This window comes from Panthera leo, chromosome E1, assembly GCF_018350215.1.
Source record: "Panthera leo isolate Ple1 chromosome E1, P.leo_Ple1_pat1.1, whole genome shotgun sequence".
Lineage (NCBI taxonomy): Eukaryota > Metazoa > Chordata > Mammalia > Carnivora > Felidae > Panthera > Panthera leo.
In genome coordinates, this window is record NC_056692.1 from 29,484,153 (window position 1) to 29,511,541 (window position 27,389).

Genomic DNA, 27,389 nt, shown 5'->3' on the forward strand with positions numbered 1-27,389 from the left:
CATCATCACAGAAATGCAAATCAAAACTACAATGAAACACCACCTTACACCTGTTAGAATGGATATTCTCAAAAAGACAAGAAATAACAAATGTTGGTGAGGATGTGGAGAAAAGGGATTTCCACTGTTGGTGGGAATATAAATTGGTACAGCCACTATAGGGAACAGTATGCACCCCTGTATTCATTGCAGCATTGTTTACAATAGTCAAGATATGGAAACAAGTGTCCATCAATGAATGAATGGATAAAGAAAATGTATATGTACATGCACTTCTTCTTCAGCCATAAAAAGGAATGAAATCTTGCCATTTCAGACAACATGGATGGACCTTGAGGGCACTATGGTAAGTGAAATAAGAGATACTGTGTGATCTCATTTATATGTGGAATCTAAGCAACCCCCCACTCAAAACGAACTCAGATATGGAGGACAGATTGGTGGTTGCCAGTGATGGGGGTGGGGGGCAGGTGAGGGGTGGGCAAAATGGGCAAAGGCAGAGGTAAAAAGTATAAGCTTCCATTACAAGTCATGGGGATGTAATATACAGCATGGTGACTATAGTTAATAATACTATATTACATATTTGGAAGTTCTAAGAGAGCAGATCTTTTTTTTTATTTAAAAAAATTTCTTTTTTAATGTTTATTTTTGAGACAGAGGGACAGCATGAATGGGGGAGGGGCAGAGAGAGAGGGAGACACAGAATCCGAAGCAGGCTTCAGGTTCTGAGCTGTCAGCACAGAGCCTGATGTGGGGCTCGAACCCTCGGACCGTGAGATCACGACCTGAGCTGAAGTCAGATGCTCAACTGAGCCACCCAGGCGCCCCTCTAGGAGGGCAGATCTTAAAAGTTCTCATCACATAAGGTTTTTTGTAACTATGCATGGTGATAGATGTTAACTGGATTTACTGTGGTTATCATTTTGCAGGGAGTGTATACAAACACCACGTCATTATGTTGTACACTTGAAACTCATGTTGTATGTCAATTACACCTCAGTTTAAAAAGATAATTAATAAACATTGACTAGACCAAAGAGAAGTGTTGACCTCAGGGAGTGTTTTCTTCAGTTTATAATCAGTTTATGAGTCCCCCTTTCCCTCTGGAGTAGTGTTTTTTGAACTGTGACTAGCAGCCTACTAGAAGGGTCATGATGTCAAACTAGGAGGGCATGACCTTTCTGAAAGATGCAGTACGAAAGAAAAATACTGTACCACATCCAGTAAATTTCAGTTTTCTTTATAAAACATAATCTACACATAGCCACATAAAATGTGGCTGTATTTCTTCTTACTTGAAATTAGATAATTGTCTGATGTGGGAACTCTAAACTATACAGTTTATTCCAGGAGTGAGAGACAAGAGGGGAGATGAGAAAAGGTTCTGGGCAAAAGTAGCCGCCAGGGACTAAGTCTTTGCCTCACTTTGCCTGGGCTGGTGGTCCCATTCTAGATGAGGAAATAGGTACTCAGATGCCAGCTATGAATACTATAGGATTAGCCTATGGATTTGAAGAAGCGATGCATCTAATTTCTCCCAACATAATATTCGGTAACTTGCCAAAGATCACCCATCTAGAGGAGAGAGAGTCTAATTTCAGAGCAGTATTTTTTCCCAAGATGTTTTGGTGGCTGTCCCTAAAGCTGCTGTGTCTGGCCTGACAGTAAGCAGTGGGGCACCTGCCACACGTTTCCCCCACTGCCACCTGTATCGTTGGGACTGGGAACGTTCTGGCTAATTACTTTCCTGCCCTCACGACTCAGTTTTCTCTATCTTCAGGCTGTCTGCTCACCATTAAGTTCTTTTTTTTTTTTTTTTAATTGAATGTCTATATTAATTTAAAAAAACGTTTTAAAGTTTATTTTTGAGAGAGAGTGAGAGAGAGAGAGAGGGCACAAGTGAGGGAGGGGCAGGGAGAGAGGTAGAGCGAGAATCCCAAGCAGGCTCTGCACTGTCAGCACAGAGCCCGACTCAGGGCTCGATCCCACAAACTGTGGGATCATGACCTGAGCTGAAAGTCTGAAGCTTAACCGACTGTCACCCACGTGCCCCTAGACAAAAACTTTCAGTTATTTTAAATATGTTCAAAGAACATTAGGAAAACATGTCTAAGGAGATAAAGTGTGAGAACGGTGTCTCTCTCAATAGAGAAAATCAGTAAGGAGGGAGGAAAAAAAATTTTGTTTTAAAGAACCAAATGGAAATTCTGGAGTTGAGAAGTACAAAAACTGAAATGAAAGATTCACTATGGAGTTCAATAGCAGATTTGAGCAGGCAGAAGAAAGAATTTGTGAACCTGGATATATAGATCAACTGAGATAGATGATCCAGTCTGCGAAGCAGAAAGGGAAAAGAGCAAAGGAAAATGAACAGAGCCTCAGAGACCTGAAGGACATCAACAAGCAGACCAACACACACATGCTGGGAGTTCCCTAAGGAGAGGGGAGAGGAGGAGGGCAGAAAGAATATCTGAAGAAATAGCAAAGGAATAAAAAAGTGCACCAGAAGATGGCATAAAGGAAGGCAGTTATGGAGAAATAGAAGAACCAAGATGATAGAAGACATAAAAAGAAACAGCAAATGGCAGACGTAAATCTTATCAGTAATTTAATGGAAATGAATGAAATGCTCCAATTAAAAGGCGAAGGTTGGTTGGATGCATAAACAAAATGATGCTGTCTACAAAAGCCACGATTTAAAGACACAAATAGGTTGAGAGGACAAAGAGGGAGAAAGAGGTGCCACGCAAACAGTAAACCCGTAAGACAGACCACATTCAGGAAATAAAACAAGTCTCAATAAATTTTAAAACACTGAAAGGGGCGCCTGGGGGGCTCTGTCGGTTAAGCGTCGGACTTTGGATCAGGTCATGATCTTGCAGTTTGTGAGTTCAAGCCCAGCGTCAGGCTCTGTGCTGACAGCTCAGAGCCGGGAGCCTGCTTCAGATTCTGTGTCTCTCTTTCTCTCTACCCCTTGTCTGCTTATACACACACACACACACACACACACACACACACTCTCTCTCTCTCTCTCTCTCTCTCTCAAAAATAAACATTAAAAAAACCCCACTGATATAATACAAAGCATATTCTCCAACCACAATGGGATGAATTTAGCACGATAGTGATGTAGGCAGGCCTGGTCTGAGGACCCACAGTGGGTCCTCAACGGACCAGCCAGGAGGGTCCTTGGCTTCAGGCAGGATAGAAATGAAAGGTGAACCAGGAGTGATGAAGTTTTGGGGTGATGGTGGCGTGGTCTGGAGCCGACAGCCAAGAAAGAATTCTTGAAGATGTCTTTGGTGCAAAAAAGGTGATTTTATTAAAACATGTGGACAGGACCTTTGGGTGGGAGCTGTACTGAGGTCGTAATGGGTAACTTATTATATACATACAGGTTGGGAGGGGTTAGGGATAGATTAAGTCTCTAAGGTATTTTTCCAGGACCTTGAGGGGCTAGCTGTGTTAGGAACACACTAATTATTACCATTTAGTAAAACCTCAGTCATGAGACCCTTCAGATGCATATCAGGGGGCCATAGCTTGGAGTATGATCTTGGGGGAGTTGAGATAAAGGCAGTTTCCCAAGGAATTTTTATATGTTAAAGTAGACTTACAGGATCCTCGAGGTTGGGATAATGTTAAGGTCCTCTTTTGCCCCTAGCAAAGTGTCATCATTGAGGCAGCTGAGCTCCTAGGGGGAGGTCACTCTGCTGGTTTCAAGGACTTGTCAATGGGCTGTAGGCACTAAGGGAATTTAATCTTTCATTTGTCTTAGTTTCCCACATCACCATGGTAAGCATTTAAACCCCCTTCCTTTGTTCTTGGGTGGCCAGGAGTGTCGAAGGAATACCACACATATTCTACCCGGGGAAGGGGTGCTGTTAGCCTGTACTTTGTCCCCAGTTTGCCCCATGCTCCTACGTCAAGGAGGAAGTGAACAGTGTTTACTGAGTAGTGTGACAGAGTATAGCAGACAGAGTGTTTAGGAGACTCAGAAAAGGAAAAGTGAGTCTCCCTGTTGCTTGGGGTTAGGGGCTTATACTGGAAAGGGGTTCAGGGTACATATCGGTTCGGGAATCCAGGAAAGGGTCCCCTCAAAGGGAGTGTCAGGCGAACGCTAGGTGTTACTCCACAAATCACTGAAGGGCAGGGGGACTGATGCCAGTGTCCACCCAGGTTTCTTCGAAGCTAATGTCCTGGAACATGTCTGAGATCTGGTTCTTCTTAGATGGTGTCATGTGTCTTGGGGGCCTGGGGCGAGACTCAGAGAATGATTAACTTCCTCGCTTCCCCCTTGGAGTGGGAACGTGGTAGCTTCTCTGGTTTACCTAGACGCAAGGTGGGATACGGAGCATGCGTAAATGGAGCCTTTCTAAAATGGAGTCCCTTCCGCTTCCCTGTCTCAGGAGGTCGTAGTAAATATCTAGTGCGTGGAATTTGGTAAACATAAACTATGTTCCACCTAGTCGTCTTCACTGTCTAACCAGCCCTTTGAAACTTCTTGGCCTGGAAAGAAAATTCTACAGACATTCTGGCTGAGTCACCAGGCCACCTCACCCACAAGAGCTAAGTCATGGAGGATTTCATAGAATTTATTTCCTGGAAACGGCTCCATCCCTCCCCTTGGGAGGCAACATTTTCTGGTAGCAAATGTTTGGTTTCTAGAATGAGATAGGCTGCACGACAGTATCTGTAGTCTTAAGGAAGCTATTTAGTTTCTCCAAGGCTTAGTTTTCTCATCTGTAACAGGAGATAATAATACCTTCCTTAAAGATTTAGTGGGAGGATTAAATGAGATACTATGCGTAAATCTGATTCCTGACCCCTCCCTGCCTTCTGCCTTCCTCCTCCCCATGCAAACAACAATGTAATAGGAGAGAGAATAAATGGGGTTAAGAGTCTCAGAGGAATAGAAGTAGGAAAACCAGGAATTAGAATTTTAAGCAAAGCAATCCTGAGCTAGAATCTCAGTCCTGTTTTGTATTAAATATGTGACCCTATTCTGGCCCCAACTTGGGTGGAGAAATTATTAAAAAAAAAAAAAAAAAAGGAGGGTAGGAACGCCTGTCTGGCTCAGTCCCTGGAGCCTGCTCTCTTGATCTCAGAGTCCTGAGTTTGAGCCTCATGTTGGGCGGAGAGACTACTTAAAAATAAAATAAATAAAAAGTGACCCTCGGGGCGCCTGGGTGGCTCAGTGGGTTAACTGTCCGACTTCGGCTCAGGTCATGATCTCACGGTCCATGGGTTTGAGCCCCGTGTCGGGCTCTGTGCTGACAGCTCAGAGCCTGGAGCCTGCTTCGGATTCTGTGTCTCGCTCTCTCTCTCTGCCCCTCCCCCGTTCATGCTCTGTCTCTCTCTGTCTCAAAAATAAATGTTAAAAAAAAAAAATTAAAAAAAAATAAATGAAACATTAAAAAAAAAATAAAAAAGGGGCGCCTGGGTGGCTCGGTCGGTTAAGCGTCCGACTTCGGCTCAGGTCATGATCTCACGGTCCGTGAGTTCGAGCCCCACGTCAGGCTCTGGGCTGACAGCTCAGAGCCTGGAGCCTGTTTCAGATTCTGTGTCTCCCTCTCTCTCTCTGCCCCTCCCCTGTTCATGCTCTGTCTCTCTCTGTCTCAAAAATAAATAAACGTTAAAAAAATTTAAAAAAATAAAATAAAAATAAAAAATAAAAAAAAAAAAGTGACCCTCACCTATAAAATGGATGTAATAAGATCTGTCTTCTAGTGTTTATGACATACGTATGTGACTTGTCTCGCAGAGAGTAGATGCCCCATAAATAGTAGCTTTTACTTTTAGCAGTAGTTTAAGACATTTACCTTTTCCTTATTTTTGCTGCTTGCCCCGTCGCCAGTGCAAACTCCAACTAACTCCTCCCAAGGCACTGCCTTGCTTTTTTGCCCCCCCTCCCCTCTCTTGAATATTTCTCTTCTCTCCTCCTGTACACCCGTTTTTCCTGCACTCAGGCCAGGGGCCGGGAACAGAGCCGAATAAAAGGAAATAAATCTAAATACACAATCTGGTGAAAAACGTTTGTTTCAAAATTGTGTGTGTGTGTGTGTGTGTGTATGACAGAGAGAGAGAGAGAGAGAGAGAAAACCTTTGAACCTTTGTTACAACTGGGATGTCTGCAAATCCCACTAAAGTAGAACTGGAAATTAAAAAAAAAAAAAGCATATTGTACAGGTGGTATGGAAAGAAATCGCCAGCTTTAAGTCTGAGTGTGTGCCCATGGGCTCTGGCCTTCAGGGGCTCTGGGTCCCTGTGCCAGGGCCCGACGGGGCGGGGGAGGGGGAGGGAGGAAGGGTTTAAAGGCGGGCGGGGAGGCGCGGCTTCACGGTTGGCGGCGCGGAGCGGACGTCTCGGGGCTGGGTGAGTTCTCCTCAGAAAGGCACTAGCGGCGGGCGCGCCGGGGCAGCAGCGCGACCCGGGCCGGGGTTCTCACCTGACGCGCAGGTTTCCTCCTCGGCGGGCCGTGGGGGGCAACCTGAAACCCCGAGTCCGGCGCCCGCGCGCACCCGAGGGAGCCTCTGGAGCTCCGCGCGCGGTCGACTGCGACCGCGCGCCGCGACCCCCGGCGCCCCCGCCCCGGAGCGCGGCCCGCCCCGCCCCTGCCCCCACGTGACTTCCTGAAAGGCCCTCGGGGCCCGCCCCTCCCGCCGCTCACTTTCGTTTCCTAGGCTGTGTGTGGCGGCCGCGCGGCGTTCGCGCCCGAAGTGCCAGCGCGTCTCGTCCGGTCCCCAGGAGCGCCATGGCGGAGCTGGTCCCCCTGGCCGAGGAGCTGTCGTGCTCCATCTGCCTGGAGCACTTCAAGGTGCCGGTCACCACCCCGTGCGGCCACAACTTCTGCAGCTCGTGCCTGGACGAGACGTGGGCCGTCCAGGAGCCGCCGTACCTGTGCCCGCAGTGTCGCGCCGGCTATCAGGAGCGGCCGCAGCTGCACAAGAACACGGTGCTGTGCGCGGTGGTGGAGCAGTTCCTGCAGGCCGAGGTGGCCCGGGCGGCGCCCTCGTCCCCCGACGGCTGCACGCCGCCCGCCCGCGCCGCCGAGCCCAGCCCGCCCTGCCAGGTGGCCTGCGACCACTGCCTGAAGGCGCCCGCCGTCAAGACGTGCCTGGTGTGCATGGCCTCCTTCTGCCAGGAACACCTGCAGCCGCACCTCGACAGCCCCGCCTTTCGGGACCACCAGCTGCAGCCGCCAGTCAAGGACCTGATGCGCCGCAAGTGTCCCCAGCACAACAGGCTGCGGGACTTCTACTGCCCCCAGCATGATGAGTGCATCTGTCACATCTGCCTGGTGGAGCACAAGGCCTGCTCGCCTGAGACCCTGAGCCAGGCCAGTGCAGACCTGCAGGTAAGGGGTGTTGGGGGAGGGAGCCACTGTGGGCATAGTGGCCCACCACGGATCACCTGGGGTAGGGGGATGGGCCCTGCTGGGCCTGAGAACCGGGGCAGGGCGTCCCCAGCGTCGTAATAGAAAGGGGCGGGGAGAACACACAACCCTCCTCTGTCATCCTTGGTCCACTTTCTTCCCCCCACCCTCTGTCTTAAAAAGGGGAATGCTGAAGACGGGTGGTTGCTTGCCTTAAGCCTAGTATTTGTCTGATGGTGTTTAGCAGAGGGTTTCCAACGTCAAATATGAGCCCTGGAGGTTACCTCTGTTTCCGCATTTAAATCCCGGCAGCTGAAATTGAATATAATTAGTTCCATTTTACAGTTGAGGAAATGGAGGTCCAGAGAAGTTAATTTAGCCTGAGCTGTTGGGACCCCAACGGGTTTGACTCTACGGTTTGCCGTTTCTCTCCATGACCACCCTTATATCTGGGTGCATGGAGGATGTGACGTTCTTGCAGGCTTGAGGTCATGTGTGCAAAAACTTTTGGTGAGCCAGAGAGTGACCAGGGAGGATCGTTTTGAGCAGGATGGTGGGCAGAGTCCCAAATATCTCTGGATACTACCCAGAGGGACAGCCAAACTCTTGCACCATAGTGACCTCCACCTTGGCTGTGCAACTTTGAGCACAGCCTTTGGTTCCTGGGGCCTGAGTCTTCAGTAAAGCAAGGAGGCGGGACCAGGTGGTTTCGTAGGGGGCCTTCCAGATCTGTGTTGATTTTAATGGTTTGGGGGAAATCATAACTTCCCCTTGTGGACTCAAGGCAGAGGCTGAAAGGTGTAATTGAACCACCTTTTTTTATATCAGCCTGAGCTCCGAGGCATGGCCTGATTGCCTTTCATTTTCACAGTCAAGGACTGTCCTGTTGTCGAAGGAGATAAGAGACCCAGCGGAGGTTTGCGGTGGCGCCGGGACCAGGCTCCGGGCCCTGCTCCTATGAAGCCATGGCCCTTCCTGGGCCTGGTCTGCTTCTCTGTCTGAGCTGGGTCCCTTAGGACTTCTTCCCTGAGTCTTGGAGGGCCAGGGGTTGACCTCTGAGGCACAGCTATGTCGGGCCTCGCCGCCTGGGTCTCCAGCTGCCACACTAAAGAACCTGCCTCGCCTTTCGAGCCAGGAGCCCTGCTCTGCTCCATATCAGCTGTGGTTCAGGGCAAGTCGCTGCAGTTCTCCCAGCCCCGCTTCCTCATCTGTAAAATGGGGTTAAGAGCATTTCTTCTCAACCTGCAAGGGTGGTCAGGAGGCCCTGGGGAGATGAGCTGTGTGGGAAGTGCTTTGTGGGCAGGTCCTGGTGTCAGGCAGGTGGCTGGTTGACCCAGGCTCCGACCTGGGCTGGGTGTTGAGACCTGAGCTTCAATTCTGCCTCTTCTTCCTAGCCGTGTGAGCGCTGCCTAAGCCCTGCCGGTGTAGTTTCTGGGAAGAGAGCTTGCTGGGGGTGGTGTCAGGCGACCAAGATCTTCGTGGCCCTGGGGTGCCCGGGCCTGTCCCTGAGCACTTGGGCAGCCGGCTTCTGCCAAAAGGCTCTTCTAGAAGTTCTTATCCAGGGAGGCAGAAGGCAAGTAGGGGCAGGAGGGTTCCTCTCAGCCTGGCCGGGAGCTGCATCTATCTCTCTCGGCCTCTGGGGCCCGGAGCTGGAGTCTGCACCCAGTGTGCCTGTGTGCCATACTCGCTTGGCTTCGTAATCCTTGTAACCGGCCTTGCCTTGCTGCTTCTTCCATCAGCCTCCACGTCTAGCCCTGCCACCGCTCGCTGCTGGGACAGAGCCAGCCCCAGCTGGGCAGTGGCCCAGCTGTGGGAGGCTGGTTCGTCCTGACCACTGGTGTGGGGCAGACCCGGGACTCTGCTGCCTCCCACGTCCTCATGGCGGACCCAAGTCCCTGATCTGTGAACAGGTCCTCAGAACTTCAAAAAGTTCTCTACCCTTGATGAGGGGAATGTTGCACCTCTCAAAGTCCTTGGGCCACTTTCCTGTGTCTGGAGCCAAGGAGGCCCCTCTCTGCCATCAGGGGACTGTCATATGTGTTTGATTACTGACGGATAAAGTTTTCCCGAACACAGAGGTCTGGGGTGCACTAAGAGTGGCTGTTGGAGGTGGAACAGTGTTGGGCTGTTGGCAGCCCCCCAGGTGTTCTGAGTTCTCTTGCCGTTCTGACCCCTGTGAGGCCGGATCTGCCATGGCCTGGCCTCCTGCCTTTGGCCCACAGTTTATCTTGGCTACTGTGAGAGGCCAGGTCAGAGGGCACTGTCACAGAGGTTGAATTGGAAACACCATCAGTAACTTGGGCTTTCGGGGTCAAGTTAGTGTGGCCTTGGTCTCCGCTTCTAGCGCCTTATGTGACTTGTCACTGTGTTGTTCAAATCCAGATTCAAGGTCAGGTTCGGAACTGAATATCTCTAGTGGTGTGGGAGGGCTGGAGGATGTTGAGCTAGCTCGTTAGGGGAAGTAAATGTTTTTTGTCTAGACTTTTCTAACGTACTCAGTGCTTTGATTGTAACACCAGGATCTTGGAACACCAGTTAACAGAGATGTGACCTAGGGCGAGCCACTTCATGACTCTGCTTCAGTGTCCTTATTTATGTGGTTTTTTTTGAAATGTTTATTCTTGAGAGAGAGAGGGAGAGAGAGAGGGAGAGAGAGGGAGGGGGAGGGGCAGAGAGAGAGGGAGACACAGAATCCAAAGCAGGCTCCAGACCTTGACGCGAGGCTTGAACTCACAAACCGCGAGATCATGACCTGAGCCAAAGGCAGTCGCTTAACCGACTGAGCCACCCAGGCGCCCCTCAGTGTCCTTATTTATAAAGGGTGGGTCGCTCTCACTTTACAGTGTTGTTTTTAGCTTTAAGTTAATACCTGAAAAGCACTAGAACAATGCCTGGCTTGCAGTGAATATATAAGAAACACTAGCTACTCTTACGGTGGTGGTGATTTTCCTTGCCATTTCTACACCATAACGTTTCACCTGAGCAGGGAGGCAGGACACTCCAATATCGATTCTGAAAATTGATAGAAATACTAAGAGACCTAAGATGATACTATTTTCCTTCATGCATAATTGACCTTGGTTCCTGGAGGTGGTTAAGGACTTTGTAATTCTGAGTCACCTTAATTCAGTTTCGGGGGTTGACCTGGTGGTGGACTGGCCTCCTGCTTGTTGATCCTCATTCTTAGGGTGTTAGCCCGCGGAGGTCCCTGCCTGTGGGGCATACCAAATGAGCCTTGGACTCTGACTCTTGTTCCTGCTTCCCTGAGGTTGACCGTGGCTCTTCCAGCTGTGTTCTGGAATTGGCAGATGACTCTGGGAGAACAACTGCAGAAACCAGGGTTTTCTCTCTGGGTTTTCCTTCTCCCAGATCTTGGCTGTGTCATCCTTCCCTGCTTAGTTAGCTCTCCCTTGTCATTAAGCAGATTTTTCTTCCCAGTAATTTGTCTGCTTTTCTGGTTGTTTGCAGTGGGAGGGCTGGCTAGAATGACTGAAGCAACTGTCCCAGCCCCAGCTGTTCTGGCTATGGTGTGAACTTGGCCCCCTTGCTGGGCTTCTTGCCTCAGTTTCATTGTCTGTAAAATGGGTGTGCCAACGAAGCAGCTCTTAGTAACGCAAGCTGACTTTAGTTTGGCTGTACTAGGATCCAGGCACTATGCTAAATCCTTACATTGTTTCAGTTAATCCTCCTACTAGCCCTGCGGGGTGGGAACATTTGTATCTATTTCAAGGCCAAGGACCTAGGTGAGAGACTCTTGGACAGCTGGGAATGGGTCGGTCTAAGTCCTGTGCTCCTAACTTCTTTCTTGCACTGTCCCTCTAAAAGTTGGAAGGGAGGCAATAAATAAGAGAATGCTTCAAACAGCTACAGGCAGGCAAGACCTGGGCCAGTAGAAACGCCTGTGGGACCTTCTGGTGTTGGCTGGTGGGGGCTGGGCTGAGGTGATTTCTCACCTGCTTGTTTTCTCCGCAGACCAAGCTGAAGCATAAACTGACCATCATATGCGATCAGATCAATGGCGCATCGAGGGCGCTGGAGGACGTGAGAGCCAGGCAGCAGGACATACGGGTGAGTGACAGGGCTGTCCACTGCCAGCCCCGGCCCCAGACCCTCCCTCAGCCTCCAGGCAGGACAGGCTCAGCTCTGATCTCCACAGGGCTACACACATGGTGTCACACATGGCGTCGGAATTAGACATCACCCATGCAGGACATCCAGAAAGCCATGTCCCCAGGGGAGATCCTTCATAGACCGAGACTGAACACTGTCTACAAGCCCTGACCTTGGTGTGAGGAGGACGGGGTCAATCACTAAAAGTTAGGGTTAAAAAGTAGTAATATAGACGCGGCTGACTGACTCAGTCAGTAGAGCATGGGACTCTCGATCTCGGGATTGTGAGTTCGAGCCCCGTGCTGGCGTAGAGCTGACTTAAAAAAAAAGTCATGAAGGAGCACCTAGGTGGTTCAGTCGGTTAAGCGTCCAGCTTCGCCTCAGGTCGTGATCTCGCAGTTCGGGAGTTGGAGCCCCACTTTGGGCTCTGTGCTGACAGCTCAGAGCCTGGAGCCTGCTTTGGATTCTTTCTCTCTCCCTTTCTCAACCCCTACCCTGTTTGCACTCTGTCTCTCTCTGTCAGTAAAAAATGAATAAACATTAAAAAAAAATCATGAAGAAAAAAGTATTAATATAAAAAGTGATTATGTGTTCTTTCTTTCTTTCTTTCTTTTTTTTTTTTTTTTTTTTTTTTTGAATGTTTATTTATTTTGAGAGAGAGCACGCACAAGCACGAGCTGGGGAAGGGCAGAGAGAGAGGGAAAGAGAGAGAGAGTCCCAGGCAGGCTCTGTGCTTCGGACCTCGATCCCACAACCGCGAGATCATGACCTGAATGGAAATCAGGAGTTGGAGGCCCCAAGTGGTCATGGTTTAAATGGGAAAAAAAACAGGAAGCAAAAGTGTATACTCACTAGAGTTACATCTTTTTATGAAAATAAAATGTATCAGTTCTAGGGCTGTCATAACAAATTACCACAACCTCCGCTCACAAGGAGAAATGTATTCTCATAAAGTTCTGGAGGTCAGAATCCTGAAATCAAAGACAGGGCCACACTTCCTCATTCTAGAGAAGAATCCTTCTTTGCCTCTTCCAGCTTCTGGTGGCTCAGGTGTTCCTAGGCTTGTGGCTGTGTTACTTCAGCCCCCACCTCTTGTCTTCTCATGGCCTCCTCCTCCCTCTGTGTCTTTTCTTCTGTCTCTAATAAGGACACTTGTCATTGGATTTAGGGCCCACCTGGATAATCCAGGATAATGTCATCTCAAGATTCCTACCTTAATTACACCTGCAGAGACTTTTGCTGAGTAACGTCAGCTTCGCAGGTTCTGGACAGATCTCTTGGGGGCCACCATTCAACCCATTACGGGAAGTATGGGAGAAAAGACTGGAAGGAAGGATAGGAAGAGAATAGTAGTACCAGTATTGGAGTGGTAGAATTAGAGATTTTTTTTGTCTAGTTTTCACAAATCTTGTAAGTTTTTAATATTATATATAAAAAGAATACATATATATAGAATGTATGTATTTTATATATTTATGTATATTTATGTTTTATATACGTAGAATATATTTATTCTATATATATGTAATATATATAGAATACGTGTATATAGAAGAATACACGTGTATAGAAGAATGCATATGTATATATACACATACACATATATGTACACATACACATACATACATACATACATACATATATATATGGAAAGTTTTTAAGTAACCTCTGTACCCAGCGAGGGCCTTGAACTCATGACCTTGAGGTCAAGAGTTGCATGCTCTTCTGACCCAGTCAGCCAGGCACCCCCAGAGTCTTTTCTTATTACTTTACTACTATGGGGGGTTTTCCTCATTTCTTTGGTTGAAGCTGGGTCACCATCAGACCTCTGTTCTAGCCGGGAGTAAAAGGGACAGGGAAGAAGAGTGTCACACATACCACTTTTGCTCACACTGCACTGGGAGTAGCTTAGTCACATGGCCAACTCTAGCTGCAGGGAATCCTCGGAAATGTAGTCTGGCAGGGCAGCCACGTGCCCTCAGAAACTCCAGGGGTGTTCTCTTACTGAAAGGAAGCCATTCTGTCTGTTTCTAAGCTTTATATGAAGAGCATCATGCTGGACGTCTTCTTCTACAGGTGGTTTTTCCCTCATTTGTCCATGCATTGCCCCAGCTCATTAGTTTTCGTTACTATCCAATATTCTATCCTGTGAATAATTTGTAGATTTGTATCAAGTCTCTTACTTATTTTTAATTTTTTTAACTTTCAAATTTATTTTAGAGAGAGAGAGAGAGAGAGAGAATCTTAAGCAGGCTGCACACTTACTGCAGAGCCCGATGTGGGGCTCAATCCCACGAACTGTGAGATCGTGACCTGAGCCGAAATCAAGAGTCGGACGCTCAACCGACTGAGCCACCCAGGCACCCCTCGAGTCTCTTATTGTTAGACATTCGGTTCTTTCCGGGGTTTTGCCAATTCAAACAATGCTGCTTGTGAGCGTTCTTGAGTCTGTCTCTGGGGCGGGCATCTGAGTATATTCCTTGATTTGGTCTGAGCACCTTCAGATTTACTAGATGTTGCCAAATTCCCACCCAAAGCGGTTGTGCCCGTCTGTACTCCCACAAAGTACAGGGAAGAGTCTCCCGTGCTCCACACTTCACCACTGCTCTGTACACAGGCTTAGCTTTTTTGTCTGATGGACGCCCCTGTGTCTTACCCCGCTAGGAGACTGCCCGCAGGAAGACGGAGCAGCTCAGACAAGAGTATGTGGAAATCAAGATACTCATTGATGCCGCAGAGGCCATCTGCACACGAAAGATAAAGGAGGAGCAGAAGAGGGTCAATACCAAGTTCGACAACATTTACCAGATCCTCTTCAAGAACAAGAGTGAGATCCAGACTCTGAAGGAGGAGATTGAACTTGCCCTGACCAAGGAGGACGAGTTCGAGTTTCTGGAGGTAGGTCTTGATGAACGCTCTTTCTGCCTGCCGTTACGATGTTGATTATAGGTGCAGTGGGGCCCTCGAGGTGGGGCTGTAAGAGGTCATTTGAAGCATCCCCCAGACACACGCTGTATCTACTTTCTATGCCGTGTGACAACTTACCACAAACTCAGTGGCTGGGGAGAGCATATGTGTGTTATCCCACTCTCCATGGCTTAGGAGCTGGGACCGGCTGAGCTCGGCTGGGCTGCTGAGCTTGGGGCATCTCCAAGCTTGCTGGCAAATTCAGTTCCTGTGGTGCAGGCGTGAGGTCCCTGCTTTCTTGCCGGCCGGTGGCTGAGGTCTGCTCTCCGTTCCCACAGGCTGCTGCCTTTCCTTGCCACGTACGTGGCCCTCTCTCCACTTGGCAGTTACCTCTTCAAAGCCAGCAGAGAATTTCTCCCTCCAGGAAAGTCTGTTCCCTTTTTTTCCTGCTTAGATTATTAATCTTTTCTTTTTTTCCTTTTTTAGAAAGAATATTCTTCTTTTTTTTTTTAAGTTTATTTATTTATTTTGAGAAGAGAGAGAGCACGAGTGGGGGAGGGACAAAGAGAGTCCCAAGCTCTGTGTTGTCAGTGCAGAGACTGACGCGGGGCTCGATCTTACGAACTGAAATCATGACCTGAGCTGAAATTAAGAGCCGGATGCTTAACTGACTGAGCCACCTAGGCGCCCCTCTTTGTTTTTGTGGTTTTTTTTTAATATTCCAGTGTAACACATACAGTTTTACATTAGTTTTAGGTGTACAATATAGTTATTTAACAATTCTTTTTTTTTCCTTAAGTGATTCAGCAATTCTATACGTTACTCAGTGTTCATCGTGATGAGTGTGCTTTTTTCCAAAATTAGTTATTTCTTCTTCTTCTTTTTTTATTTTGGAGAGAGTGCAGACAGGGGAGAGGGGCAGAGAGAGAGAGAGAGAGAGAGAGAGAGAGAGAGAGAGAATTCTAAGCAGGCTTCCACACTCAGTCATGGGGCTTGATCCCATGACTTTGGGATCATGACCTGAGTGGAAATCAAGAGTCAGACGCTCAACTGGCTGAGCCATCCAGGTGCCCCATGATGTGTGTGCTCTTAATCCCCTTCACCTATTTCACCACTCACTTCTTGGTAACTGTCAGTTCTCTACAGTTAAGAGTCTGTTTCCTGGCTTTGTCTCTCTCTCTCTCTTTTCTCTTTGCTTGTTTGTTTTGTTTCTTAAATTTCCACAAATGAGTGAAATCATATGGTATTTGTCTTTCTCGGACTTAATTTCAGTTAGCATAATGCTCTCTAGCTCCATTCATGTTATTGCAAATGGCAAGATTTCATTCTTTCTTACAAGCCCGGTCCCTTTTAGTGGCTCTTACCTGGTTAAGTCAGGCCCACCCGGGATACTCACCTTTCTGATGAACTCAAAACCAACAGATTTGGGATCTTCATTACATCCACAATATTCCTTCAGTTTTTCCATCTAAGGTAACCTGATAACAGGAGTGACGTCCTACCATAGTCACTGTCCTGCCTATACTCAGAGGGAGGGGATTATATAAGGTGTGTACCCCTGGATCAGGTGGGCATTTTGGGGGCCATGTTAGAATGTTGCCTACGCCCCTTTCCCCCTCCCCCCTCCCCATGGACCCTGGAAGTGTCTTCCTAAAGCACAGACCCCCCCCGCCCTATCTGACCTCATGTCCCTTAGCACCCCTGTCTTTGGCATCACACTCCTCTCCTGCCCCGTGCTGCAACCACAGCAGAGCATCACCATTACCCAGACAGACCCGGCATTGGATGGGAATGCCGCGGCTGTCCTTTTCCCAAGGCCGCTCCAGACTCCCCCACCCCCGTCTTCCTCAGATCCTGCTCTTCTGCCCTTCCTGGTGATCAAGTGGGTCGGTCTGCCTCTGCTGTAGCACTCGGTGGCGTTGTTTTAGATGTGCTTGTCGATGTGTCTGCTATCTGCTCCTTCGGGCCAGCCCTTCCCTTCTTAACTGCCCCCTTCCCCTGGCCTGCAGCGTGCAGCGGGTGTCCCGGTGAGCCCCATCGATGGGGTGACGACACCTCAGAGGCCCAGGTTCCTTGTTCAGGTCCTGGGGAGAGTAGAGGAGTGGCTGGGAGTCTTCTCTTCCCCCCGCACGGACTTCTTTCCAGGCCTAGGCTCAGTGCCATCGAGTTTCATCTCTGTGGTCCTTCTTGTGTATTGGAGTAGCTGCCTAGAGCTCTCGGAGAAGGATTCAAGTCCCTGTCTGGGGACCTCTTGATGTTGTGTGACCCGATTTTAGCTCAAGTCTGGGGACTTTTGTAAGATCCTCCCTTTTCCCTGGATGTGCCCTGGCCGAACCCTCTGCCCGCTGAGGCAGCCCTGTCCAGTTTTAGAATGGGTGTTTGGAGCTGGTCTTTTGAGGGTTGGAGATGGTCCTGAGTCTCCTGTACTTTTCCAGCCACAGCTGGAGGAGTGGAAGAGCATTATCCACGGGGGTCAGGAGATTTATGTCCCAGCTTTGTCCCTGCCACCAATTGGCAGTGTTCCTAGCAGGACACTTTTTCTCTTTCTGTCTCCCCCCATTCCTTTCTTCCTCTCTCTCTCTGTCTCTCTTTCTTTTCCTCCTTTCCTTCCACATTATTTATTTATTTCTAGTTTATGTATTTTGAGAGAGAGCGTGCAAGCGGGGGTGGGGGGCAGAGAGAGAAGGGGACAGAGGATCTGAAGCAGGCTCTGTGCTGACAGCAGAGAGCTTGACGCGGGCTTGAACTCATGAACTGTGAGATCATGACTTGAAACCAGCAAGAGTTAGATGCTTAACTGACTGAGCCACCCAGGGACCCCACGTTGGTTATTTCTTGACTTCAGTTTCCCCCTTGGTAGGTGAGTGGCCTCTGAGGGCCCTGATCCACAGCGCTGTGACCAAAAGTGGCACATTAGCCCCCAGCAACCTCTGGCCTGTAATTTGAGAAGGCTGATTGGACTGAGTGCCCGTGGACACGGGGAATCTCCTCCTGGAGTTCATGAGGGCTGAGCTCAGACCCTGGCTTCCCTGCAGCTGCCTGAACTAATACCCTGGCTTGTTTCAGAAAGCGATCAAACTTCAGGGAATCTCGACAAAGCCGGTCTTCGTCCCCAAGATGGAGCTGAATCAGGAGCTGATAAAGGGTGTCTGCCAGGGCACCTCAGACCTCAAAAATGAGCTGAAGCGGTATATCAGGCTGCCCCAGGACAAGAAGCCCGAGGGACCCACCGGCTTAGGTAACTATTAGCAGCCCCCATGCTCCCCTTCTGGGACCCCTGAAATGGAATCAGCATTTTGGAATCGGGGAGAGGGTCTTGACCCAGAGCACTGGGGCTTCAGTTTTGGGATCCTGAAACATCCGCCCTCCATCTGGGAGGTAGTGGGGAAACATCCTGACATTGTAGCCATCCTTCCTGAAACATTTCTGGGGGCCTTGATGTCAATGATGGGACTTTTGGACAGGCTCTTTTTGCATGTGATCTTGAGGCTGGCTCAGGTGGCTCTTTCTTTTCTTTTCTTTTCTTTTTAAGTTTATTTATTTTGAGGGAGAGAGCACAAGCAGGGGAGGAACAGAGGGAGAGAGAATCCCAAGCAGGTTCTGCACTGTCAGCGCAGAGCCCGATGTGGGGCTTGACCTCACAAACCATGAGATCATGACCTGAGCCGAAATCAACAGTTGGGTGCTTAACGAACTGAGCCACCCAGGCAGCCCTCAGATGGCTTTTGAATGGACCCTGGGTTATCAGTGTGTTTGGTGGAAGAATGGCTGGTTTTAGGGTCAGAGAAACCTGGAATTCCCCCCGGCACTCCCTTTTTTTCCTCATGCTGCCATATCCAGTCCATCACCAGGTTTTACTTCTTAAATATCTCCTGACTCAGTCCAGTGGTTTCCCTGCCAGCTATCACCTGTGGCAGCTTTCTAAATAGTCCTGCATCCACTCCTGCTACAGCCAGAGAGAGCTTTTTAAGATGCAGATCTGATTTCTCCCTCTCACCCCGTTTAGAAAATATCCCTTGCTTGTAGGTTTCAGACCACGCTCTTGACCCTGGCCCTAGAAGCCCCTGCCTGGTTAGGTCCTGTCTATTTCTCCAGCCCTGAAGTGTCCCCTCCTCCCATACATCTCACTGCATTCAGTTGCTTGCATATGCTAAGCTTCCTGCCACAGGGCCTTTGTATGTGCTCTTCTCACTGCTTATAAGACTCAGACTCCACCATCTTCACCAGTTAACTCCTGTCACCCTTCAGAGAGCAGTTGAAACAATATGTTTCTCAGCAGACCTCCCTATCGCCACTCTCACTGCTCAGACTAGGTCCCAGGATCCTTGTCATCCCTTGGGAACCTTTGCACATCTGTCATTTTATTCTTCCCCCACTAGATTGCCATTTCTGTGAGGGCAGGGGCTGGGTCTGTTTTTCATCCAGCATTCTCTCCCCAGTGCTTAGCACAGAGTCTGGCACATAGTAGATTTTACTGTGTAACCCAGGGTGGGGGGAGTTTGAATTCCAGCTTGTCGACCCACGTGTCCTTGCAGAGGAGCCTCTGGGACAGGTGTGGTGCACTCCGTAGCGGGTAAAGCTGTTGATGCATTGGACGCGCATATTTGTTTTCCTGCTGCAGCAGTGATCGCTGGTCTGGGGGACGAGGGGTGGTGGAAAAACTGGACGGAGAGGAACCAGCACTGCACAACAGGCATCTTGGCCACCCCACCACAAGCAAGGTGCTCATCCCCGGCTACACCGGGAGAAATGGAAGCGTAGAGAGGGTTCAGAGGTCACGAAGCTGGGTGCTGGCAGAGAAAAGACTTGATCCCGGCTACGTTTTAAGCCAGAGAAAAGAGGGACACACCAAACTCGTCTTTCTGTCCCCTTGTTTCTAGCTCCTGTAAATGACTGGATGGGAAAAGTCCGTGGGAGTTGCCTTTGTAAAACACTCTCTCTGCCGGCCCGTGGCAAAGCTGGTTCCTGGGGTTGCTTTGGAAGAGCTGCATAAACTAATCCCTTCTTCTTTGGCCCAGGGAACCCTGGAGAGCATGGCCCAGCGTCCACGCACAAACCCGCACACTTTGTGAAGAAGGTCCTGAGTAAGTAACCCTGCTGCTGTCCCTGTGGCTGTGGCCTGGCCGTGGCTGGCCGGAGCTCTGGCCGACACACTCACAGGTGTTGCCGCTCCTTCTGGGTGGGCTCAGCCCGTCCCAGGTTGCCGGGGGCCCGAGTGTATCTGGAGACCGGCATGGCTGCGGCCACAGCGAGTGGAAGTTGGAGGGGCTGTCGCAGGAGCTCCCCTGGGGTGCTTAGCAGGACTGGCCCATCGGCACTGGCTGTGTGGGCTGCCTGGGCCTGCAAGGTTACCAATGGTGGCTCGTCTTGAGAAATACTTAGCGATACCCAAGTTTTGGCTCTCGGGCAGAGCCCCCTGGAGGGGCCTGGCCATGGTCCTGGAGGAGCAGAGGCCAACCCTCGCCGGTAGTTCAGCGCTGTTCTGTCTTGAGTTGTCATGTGCTTGTACCATCATAGCACTTCCTAACCTTTTGTCATTATTGCCCTTCTCTTACCCGCCCTGCTCCCAGCCATTGAAGACATTTTTTTCCTAATGGCCCACATTGGTGAAATTTTAATACCACACATATGTGGTATGCCTGTTTAACTTTTTTTTGTTTTTAATATTTATTCATTTTTGAGAAACAGAGACAGAGCATGAGCTAGGGAGGGCAGAGAGAGAGAGGGAGACACAGAATCCAAAGCAGGCTCCAGGCTCCAAGCTGTTAGCACAGAGCCAGACACGGGGCTCGAACCCACCAACCATGAGATCATGACCTGAGCTGAAGTTGGATGCTTAACCGACTGGGCCACCCAGGTGCCCCGCAGTATGCCTGTTTATATGTTATGCTTTAAAAAAGTTTTTTTAATGTTTTATTTATTTTTGAGAGAGAGAGCGTGAGAGGGAGAGGGGCAGAGAGAGAGAGAGAGGGAGACACAGAATGTGAAGCAGGCTCCAAGCTCCAAGCTGTCAGCACAGAGCCTGACACGGGGCTCGAACCCACCAACCATGTGATTATGACCTGAGCTGAAGTCAGATGCTTAACCGACTGAGCCACCCAGGTGCCCCTATATATTATGCTTTTTTAAAAAAATATGTGTATTTATTTTGAAAGGGAGTGAGTGGAGAAACAGGCAGAGGGGAAGAGAAAGAATCCCAAGCAAGCTCTTTGCTGTCCACACAGAGCCTGATGAGGGGCTCAATCTCACAAACCACAAGATCATGACCTGAGCCAAAATCAAGAGTCATTTAACTGACTGAGCCACCCAGGTGCCCCTATATATTATGCTTTTATACGTATAAAGAGTAAGACTTCTTTCACCCTCTTCCACCAAGAATGAATTTTTGCCCCCTTTGGGGCCATATCAGCCACACATTGAGAAGGCACATGCTGTTGAGGTGGGGGCTGGGGAGAAGAAAGGTCCTCAGTTTCCTCATCTGTCCAACTTGGACCATAATGATACTGACCTCACGGGATTCTTATTAGTGAACCTCAGGGTCACTTGAGACGTTGGTTGTGAAGCTCTTATTTTATTTTTATTTTAGAGAGAGTGAGTGAGTCAGGGAGAGGGACAGAGGGGGAGAGAGAGAGAGAGAGAGAATGAGAATCTCAAGCAGGCTCTATGCACAGCCCAGAGCCTGATGCGGGGCACCATCCCTTGACCCTGGGATCATGACCTGAGCTGAAATCAAGAGTTGGTCACTCAACGGACTGAACCACCCAGGCGCCCTGTGAAGCTCTTTCAAAGGCCATAAATATGCTACTGAACTGTGGCTGTTACTGCTTCCCTGAAAAGTGAGCGTGAACGGAGGAGTGCTGCCCCTGGGGGATGAGGGAGCTCTTGGTCTGTGTTGTTTGCTTTTAGAGTTTAGTTTGTCTTTGGCATTTCCAAATGGAGTGGAGCCAGGGGCCAGGGTGCCTGGTGTGGAGGGAGCAGGGAGCCCTCAGCTCACCAAGAAAATGTAGAAGGGCACCTGGTGTGACTGGGGAAGGGAAAGATAGGGGGACAAATGCTGTGCACCTATGTCCTTCTCAGGTCACGCTCCCCCAGAAGCTTCCTCGCCCCTGCCCCAGATCACAAGCATCGCTCTTAGCAGGAGTGAGCTGTGGTGCCGGCTGGGGGCTGAGATGGGGAAGTTGGCAGGGAAGGAGTGGATCGGTCACAGTGTAGATGACACTCTGAACCGCTGTGATGACTGGGGAGGGGGCCTGTGCCGTGCCCTAGGTCCGTGGCACAGCGTGGGGTCCTCCCAAGATGCTGGTCCAGTGGGAGTGGGCAGGTGAGGAGGAGATGGGGGCAGAGTGAAGACAACACCTGGAAAAAGGACTCAGAAGTGGGAGGAAGGAGAGCTATGGGGTCATGTGGGGCTGAGTGGGGGCTGGTGTGGGGGGAGGGAGAGGATAATAGGAGAGAGGGGGGCTTATCTGGAGCGTAAAGCACCCTGCGGGAGGGCAGGGATAAGATCCAAAACACCCCTTGTCATTCCAGTGGCGAGGAAAGTGGTGGAGGGAACCTGAAATCTTCTAGCTCAAGTAGACTTGAGTATGCATCGCAGTCACCTAGGGGCTTGTAAAACACAGATTGCTGGGCCCCACCCCCAGGCTTTCAGATTCAGCGGGTGTTTGGATGAGATCTAAGAGTTTGCATTTCCTACAGATTCTCCGGTGATGCTGCTGCTTCTGGGGACCACACTCTGAGAGTCATTGCTTTAGCTAAACTTAGTCTTCACAGGTGCACACTCCAAGATAGTTTTTAACGACTGTTGTGATAGGGGAGCCCGGGTGGCTCAGTGTGACTCTTGATTTCAGCTCAGGTTATGATCTCACAGTTCGTGGGTTTGAGCCCCGCATCAGACTCTATGCTGATACCGTGGAACCTGCTTTGGATTCTCTGTCTCCTCTCTCTGCTCCTCCCCTACTCATGCACATGCATTCTCTCTGTCTCTGTCTGTCTCTCTCTCAAAAATAAATAAACATTAAAAAAAATAAAGACTATTGTGATACTCGGCAAGCCATTTCTTTGCTGGTTCCCTTTATTTTTTGGTATGTTTTCTCTTGCATTTTCCCTGTTATAGAGATGTAATTTACCTACAGTAAAATGTACAGATCTTACATGTGCAGTTAGATTAATTTTGACAAATGCATATGTGTGTTACCATTACTCAAATCAAGTTAAAAAACTTCCATTACCCCAGAAAATTCCTTCATGCTCCTTATGATCAGTGTCAATCCCCCAAACCACTGTGGCAGGTTTCTGTCCCCATAGATTCATTTGCTTGTTTCCAGCTAAAACATCCTAGCTTTATCTGCATGGGTCACATTCAAGCAAATGATTGTTATTACGGTATTTTGAAAGTGTCACTGTGCAGTGCTTGAACGTAGCTTAATTCTAAAAAATTTTCTTTTTCAGAAGAAGAAAAGAAACACAAGAAACCTCGTAAGTTATGCATTTGTACATCTTTCTGTTTCTTGAGGTTGCCCAGGTGTGGAATTAAATGCAGGGAAGGCTGCCGCCTCTCTCATTAGGTTCTGCGATGGGGCCCGAGTTCTGGGATTCTGTCCTCTAGTGGCAGGCGGGCCTGAGGTTGGAGGTGAGGGCAAGTGTATGTGAGTGAGACAAATAATGAGTGTAGCCCTGTCTGGACGTACCTGTATCCTCCTGGCTGTCCAGGTGTGTGTTTGTGGAAGTAGCTCTTGAAAATCAGTTTCCTCAGGGAGGACTGGCCATCTGGTCACTCTGTGTCAGGTGTTCAATTCATGTTTCCCCTCCTCTGCCTCTGCCTCACCCGTCCATATGCCCACCTTTGGAGCCCCAGAACAGTTACTGGGTTTAAAGCAAGCAGGCCTGGAGACTGAATTATTGCGGGCAGGGGGCAGTGGGGTGTCCACCCTGAGTTGGTTCTGAAAACGGCTCTCTGTGTCCTCATCCAGCTGTAGCCAAAGCCTCCGCTGTGCAGCCGAACCCGGTGTCCCTCACGACCAAGGTGCTGGACACCTTCTTAGCCAAGTCCAGGCCCGAGCTCCTAGAGTGTGAGTAGCATTGGCCCTGACGAGCGGTCCCGCTGGCCCTCGGGCTCTCCTGTTTAGCTCTCTGCACAGACCTTTGCCCTCGCCACTGTTGGGAGGTCCCGCTTGGCTCCCTCTACCCCGGTTAGCAACTCGCCCGTCCTCCGTCAGCACCTGCCCTTCTTCACCTCCCTTCCTAGCCAGCACAGACCTTGCAGAGGTGCCTTGAACCCCCAGCCCTCGTGAGCCCGGCTCGTCCCTTTCTCTGGGCTGGCACCTGCTGCCCACGGCTGTGCCTCAGTCCCGCTCTAGGTTTCCCGCCGGCTCCTCTGCCATTCTAGAGCCTTCCCACTTGTCACAGCCTCAGTCTTCTGCATGCCCTTCCCACCCCGCTTCACAGAGAAGAGGGGCCCCTCATGCTCTTGTTATTGCCATTTCTCTTGCATCTACACCTGCTCCCTCCTGCCCTCCCTGGCCCCTCCCCAAGGCCAGCCAGGCTCCTGCTGTGGACTCATGCTCTTGCTCTGGCACTCACCTCTTCGTCCTCACCTCCTCTCCTGGGGCCTGCCCCTCCGCAGCGTGTTTAAATCTCCCTCATCACAAAAGCAAAGCAAAACAAACAAATGAAAACAAAAACAGTGGCCAGTGCAGCCAGCTTTTCTTGGCTCCTGCGCTGTGTCCACCTCCCTTTCACCTGAATACTGGTTAAAAATACAAATTCCTGGGCCCCAGGCCAGTGCTGCAAGATCAGACGGCAGGGGACCAGCCTGGAAAGCTGTTGTGAAACTCATTTCCTTGGTGATCTTTTTGAGGGAAGATGGAAAAATGAAGCTGCAATGTCGTCCCCCGGTGCTGGTCCTCAGCTGTGGCTGCGTGTCAGATGCCCCGGGGAGCTTGACACAATCTCCCTGCATGTCTCTGTGTTTCTGAAAGTTTCCGGGCCGGGGGGGAGGGTTGTGGGGGGCCAGAACCAAGAGTCTCATTCTCTCAGGGCAGTCTGGCCTCTGTCCCCACGCTCAGCTCTGGCTGAGGGTAGTGGCAGCCCCCGTGCAGCTAAATGTCAAGGACACCTTTCAGCCTTCAGTTGGCTGGACCTCTCAGCTGTATCCCTCCTTCCAGGAACACTCTCTCCCTAAGGCTGCTGAGTCCCTGGGCTCCCCTGGGCTCCACCTGCCCCTCTGGTCACTGGTCACTCCTTAAGCTCCTTTGCAAGCTTGCCCTCCCTTGTCCAAGTGGAAGTGATTGGAGTTTCTGCCTCACGGCCAGGTCTAGGCTCCTCCCACCATCGCTCCCTCGGTTTCCCTTTTGTACCCGCAGCCTCACACAGCAGCACCTTCCATGTGTACCCACTTCCCTGCAGCGGCCATGATCTGTCTTGCAAATTGCGGCCCTGGCCCCCCTTTCTCCAGAGCTGTAGCAGGCCTGGGGGGATGGGTGGGTACCTGGGTTTCTCAGGACCGGCCTCCCTGGAGCTTCCTGCCGTCCCCTCCCCCATGCTAGACCCAGGCCTGGCTCTGGGCCAGAGCTAACTGCTGCTGAGCTGCTGGTGGTGTGCTGAGCCAAGTGTTTCTGGATCCCCATGCTCCGGGGCAGGGAAAGTGAGTTCTAGCAGCTCAGGACCTTAGAGAACATGTTCCCCAGCCCATTCATTTTGCCCACGGGGAGACTCAGGGCTCTGAAAAGCATCCTGCCCTAAGCCACCTAGCAAGGGAGTGGCAGGAGGTGGTGAAACCCCAGGGCTCTTGGTTTCCCGGTTTCCAGGTTCCCAGGCTAGGGATTGTCCCTGTGCAGTGCTGCCTGGAACCTTTCTCCCAGGGTCCAGGGTCTCCTGGGAGGGAAGGGGTAGAGATGGGTGTGTCCTAGGAAGGAGGTGGAGGGTGGGGACCACACAGGGCTGAGCTCAGTCTTCAGCTCCCCTGGAACTGGTTGGAAGTGTCAGGGGAATATAGTCCGGTAATTTCCATGCTCACAAACATTGTTCAGCTCCCTGCTGCCCACCAAATAAAATCTAGACCCCTTAACTCTCCGCTGTGTGGCCCCAATATGTCCCCCTTCTCCTGCCAGGGCGTCTCTCTCCCAGTTGCCCAGCCTTTGTTGGTCCCAGCCCGTGCCCACTATCCTTGTGACCCCAAGCTCTGCTCTCGCTGTGCCCTCTGCCCCGCTCCGCTTGCTTCTGTTTAATTCTCATCTTCCTGTTGCTCGGCTCAGATTCCAGCCTACGTGGGCAATGTTCCCTCGTGCTCTCCCCACCCTTCACGTAAGCTGTTTGCCCCTGTAGCGGCGTGCCCACCACTTAGCGGCGCGTGTTCTCACAGTGTTGTGCGGAGGGGCTCGCCTCGCTTGCTGTGGCGTGAACTCCATGAAGTCAGGTGCCAAGTCCGCTCAGAATCGTGCGTCTTGCGCAGAATCGGGTGCTCAGTAAATGGCTTTGGGTGGATGAGTAGATAGATGGGTGGCTGATAGATGGACGGATGGCTGGATTGATGGCTAGCCAGATGGACAAATGGCTGGCTGGCTGGACAAAATGGGTGGATAGATGGATATGTGTACGGATGGTGAGTGGATGGATATTCGGCTATGTGGGTAGATGGATGTGTGGATGGGTAGACGGAAGGATAGATGGACAGGTGGATAACAGAAATGAGCAAATACGACCAGTTGGGGCAAGGTTTAAAAGTGAGAACGCTTTGGGCTCCTTGTAATCGGTTCCTTGGGTCATGCTTTCTTAGATGCCACTAAGTTCAGCCTGGACTACAACACCGCCCACAACAAGGTGGCTCTGTTGGAGAACTACACTGTAGCTTCCGTGGCCGACTTGCCCCTGAGCTACCAGCCACACCCCAAGAGGTTCACATACTGCTCTCAGGTGCTGGGCCTGCACTACTACAGGAAGGGGATCCACTACTGGGAGGTGGAGCTGCAGAAGAACAACTTCTGCGGGGTGGGCATCTGCTACGGCAGCATGCCGCGGCAGGGCCCCGACAGCCGGCTGGGCCGCAACGGCGCCTCCTGGTGCGTGGAGTGGTTCAATACCAAGGTCTCTGCCTGGCACAACAATGTGGAGAAGACGCTGCCCTCCACCAAGGCCACGCGGGTCGGCGTGCTTCTCAACTGTGACCATGGCTTCGTCATCTTCTTTGCCGTCACCGACAACGTCCACCTGATGTATAAGTTCAAGGTGGACTTCACCGAAGCTGTGTACCCGGCCTTCTGGGTGTTCTCTGCGGGTGCCACGCTCTCCATCTGCTCCTGCAAGTAGGCCGGCCACGGACACTGACCTCTGGGTGCCCAAGACAGTGGTGGAAGGCCTGCAGGTGGAACTGTCCCAGAGCTTCCTGCGACTCTTCGGGGTTGAGAGTATGGGAGGGGGGAGGGGAAGGTGGGGGGAGGGGGAGGTGATCGCGCTGTGGACCAGGAAGCACTTCTGCCTCCTGGTGCCCATCAGGGCAGGGTGACCTCCTCCCTCTTGTTCCCGTAGGTCCCCAGCTGCTGGCAGCTGGATGGGGTTTTGGGAGGTAAAGTCATTAGCGCCCTTTCCTCTTGGAGGGAATCTGTAGCCACCGTGGGCCCTTTCTCGGGGGGGTTGGTGTAAGGTCCTGGCCATCTGGGGCAGCCTTCGGATCTTAATGTTTTGATTACTCTCGATAGGGCTATTCAGCTTAATATATTGATTTAAAAAAAAAAATCCCATGTCATTGAATTTCAGTATTATTCACCCCCTGTATGTGGGATTCGGGTGTATGCTCAGACTCCTGGTTATTTTCTGTCCTTAAGGGAAACTGCCCATCGCAGGTCTCTACCCAGATCAGAGTTTCTAAAAGAAATGGGTTCTCTCCCTCCACTGGAGAATGGCCCTGCTTCCCTTCCTTTCCTCGTACCTCATACCCCATCAACGGTTTTAAAATATTTAATCCAGCAGGAAACTTTTCAGACTAAGGTTTCAAACC

At 50.5% G+C, this 27,389-nt stretch overlaps 1 protein-coding gene across 2 annotated transcripts; it reads left to right on the top strand.

Annotated features, from left to right (window-relative positions):
• Positions 1–6,691: 6,691 nt before the first annotated feature.
• TRIM25 (tripartite motif containing 25) lies at positions 6,692–26,790 on the top strand. 2 transcript variants are annotated; one of them, XM_042915422.1, is made up of 9 exons: positions 6,692–7,360; positions 11,351–11,446; positions 14,153–14,386; positions 17,462–17,633; positions 19,414–19,479; positions 22,847–22,873; positions 23,205–23,286; positions 23,366–23,466; positions 26,172–26,790. In XM_042915422.1, the coding sequence occupies exons 1-9, from the start codon at positions 6,758–6,760 to the stop codon at positions 26,699–26,701; spliced, it is 1,911 nt and encodes a 636-aa protein (XP_042771356.1). In that variant the 5' UTR covers positions 6,692–6,757; the 3' UTR covers positions 26,702–26,790. The 2 variants fall into 2 exon arrangements, with proteins under 2 accessions (XP_042771356.1, XP_042771355.1); XM_042915421.1 differs by lacking the exon at positions 23,205–23,286 and having other exon boundaries at positions 23,368–23,466.
• The last annotated feature ends 599 nt before the right edge of the window (positions 26,791–27,389 follow it).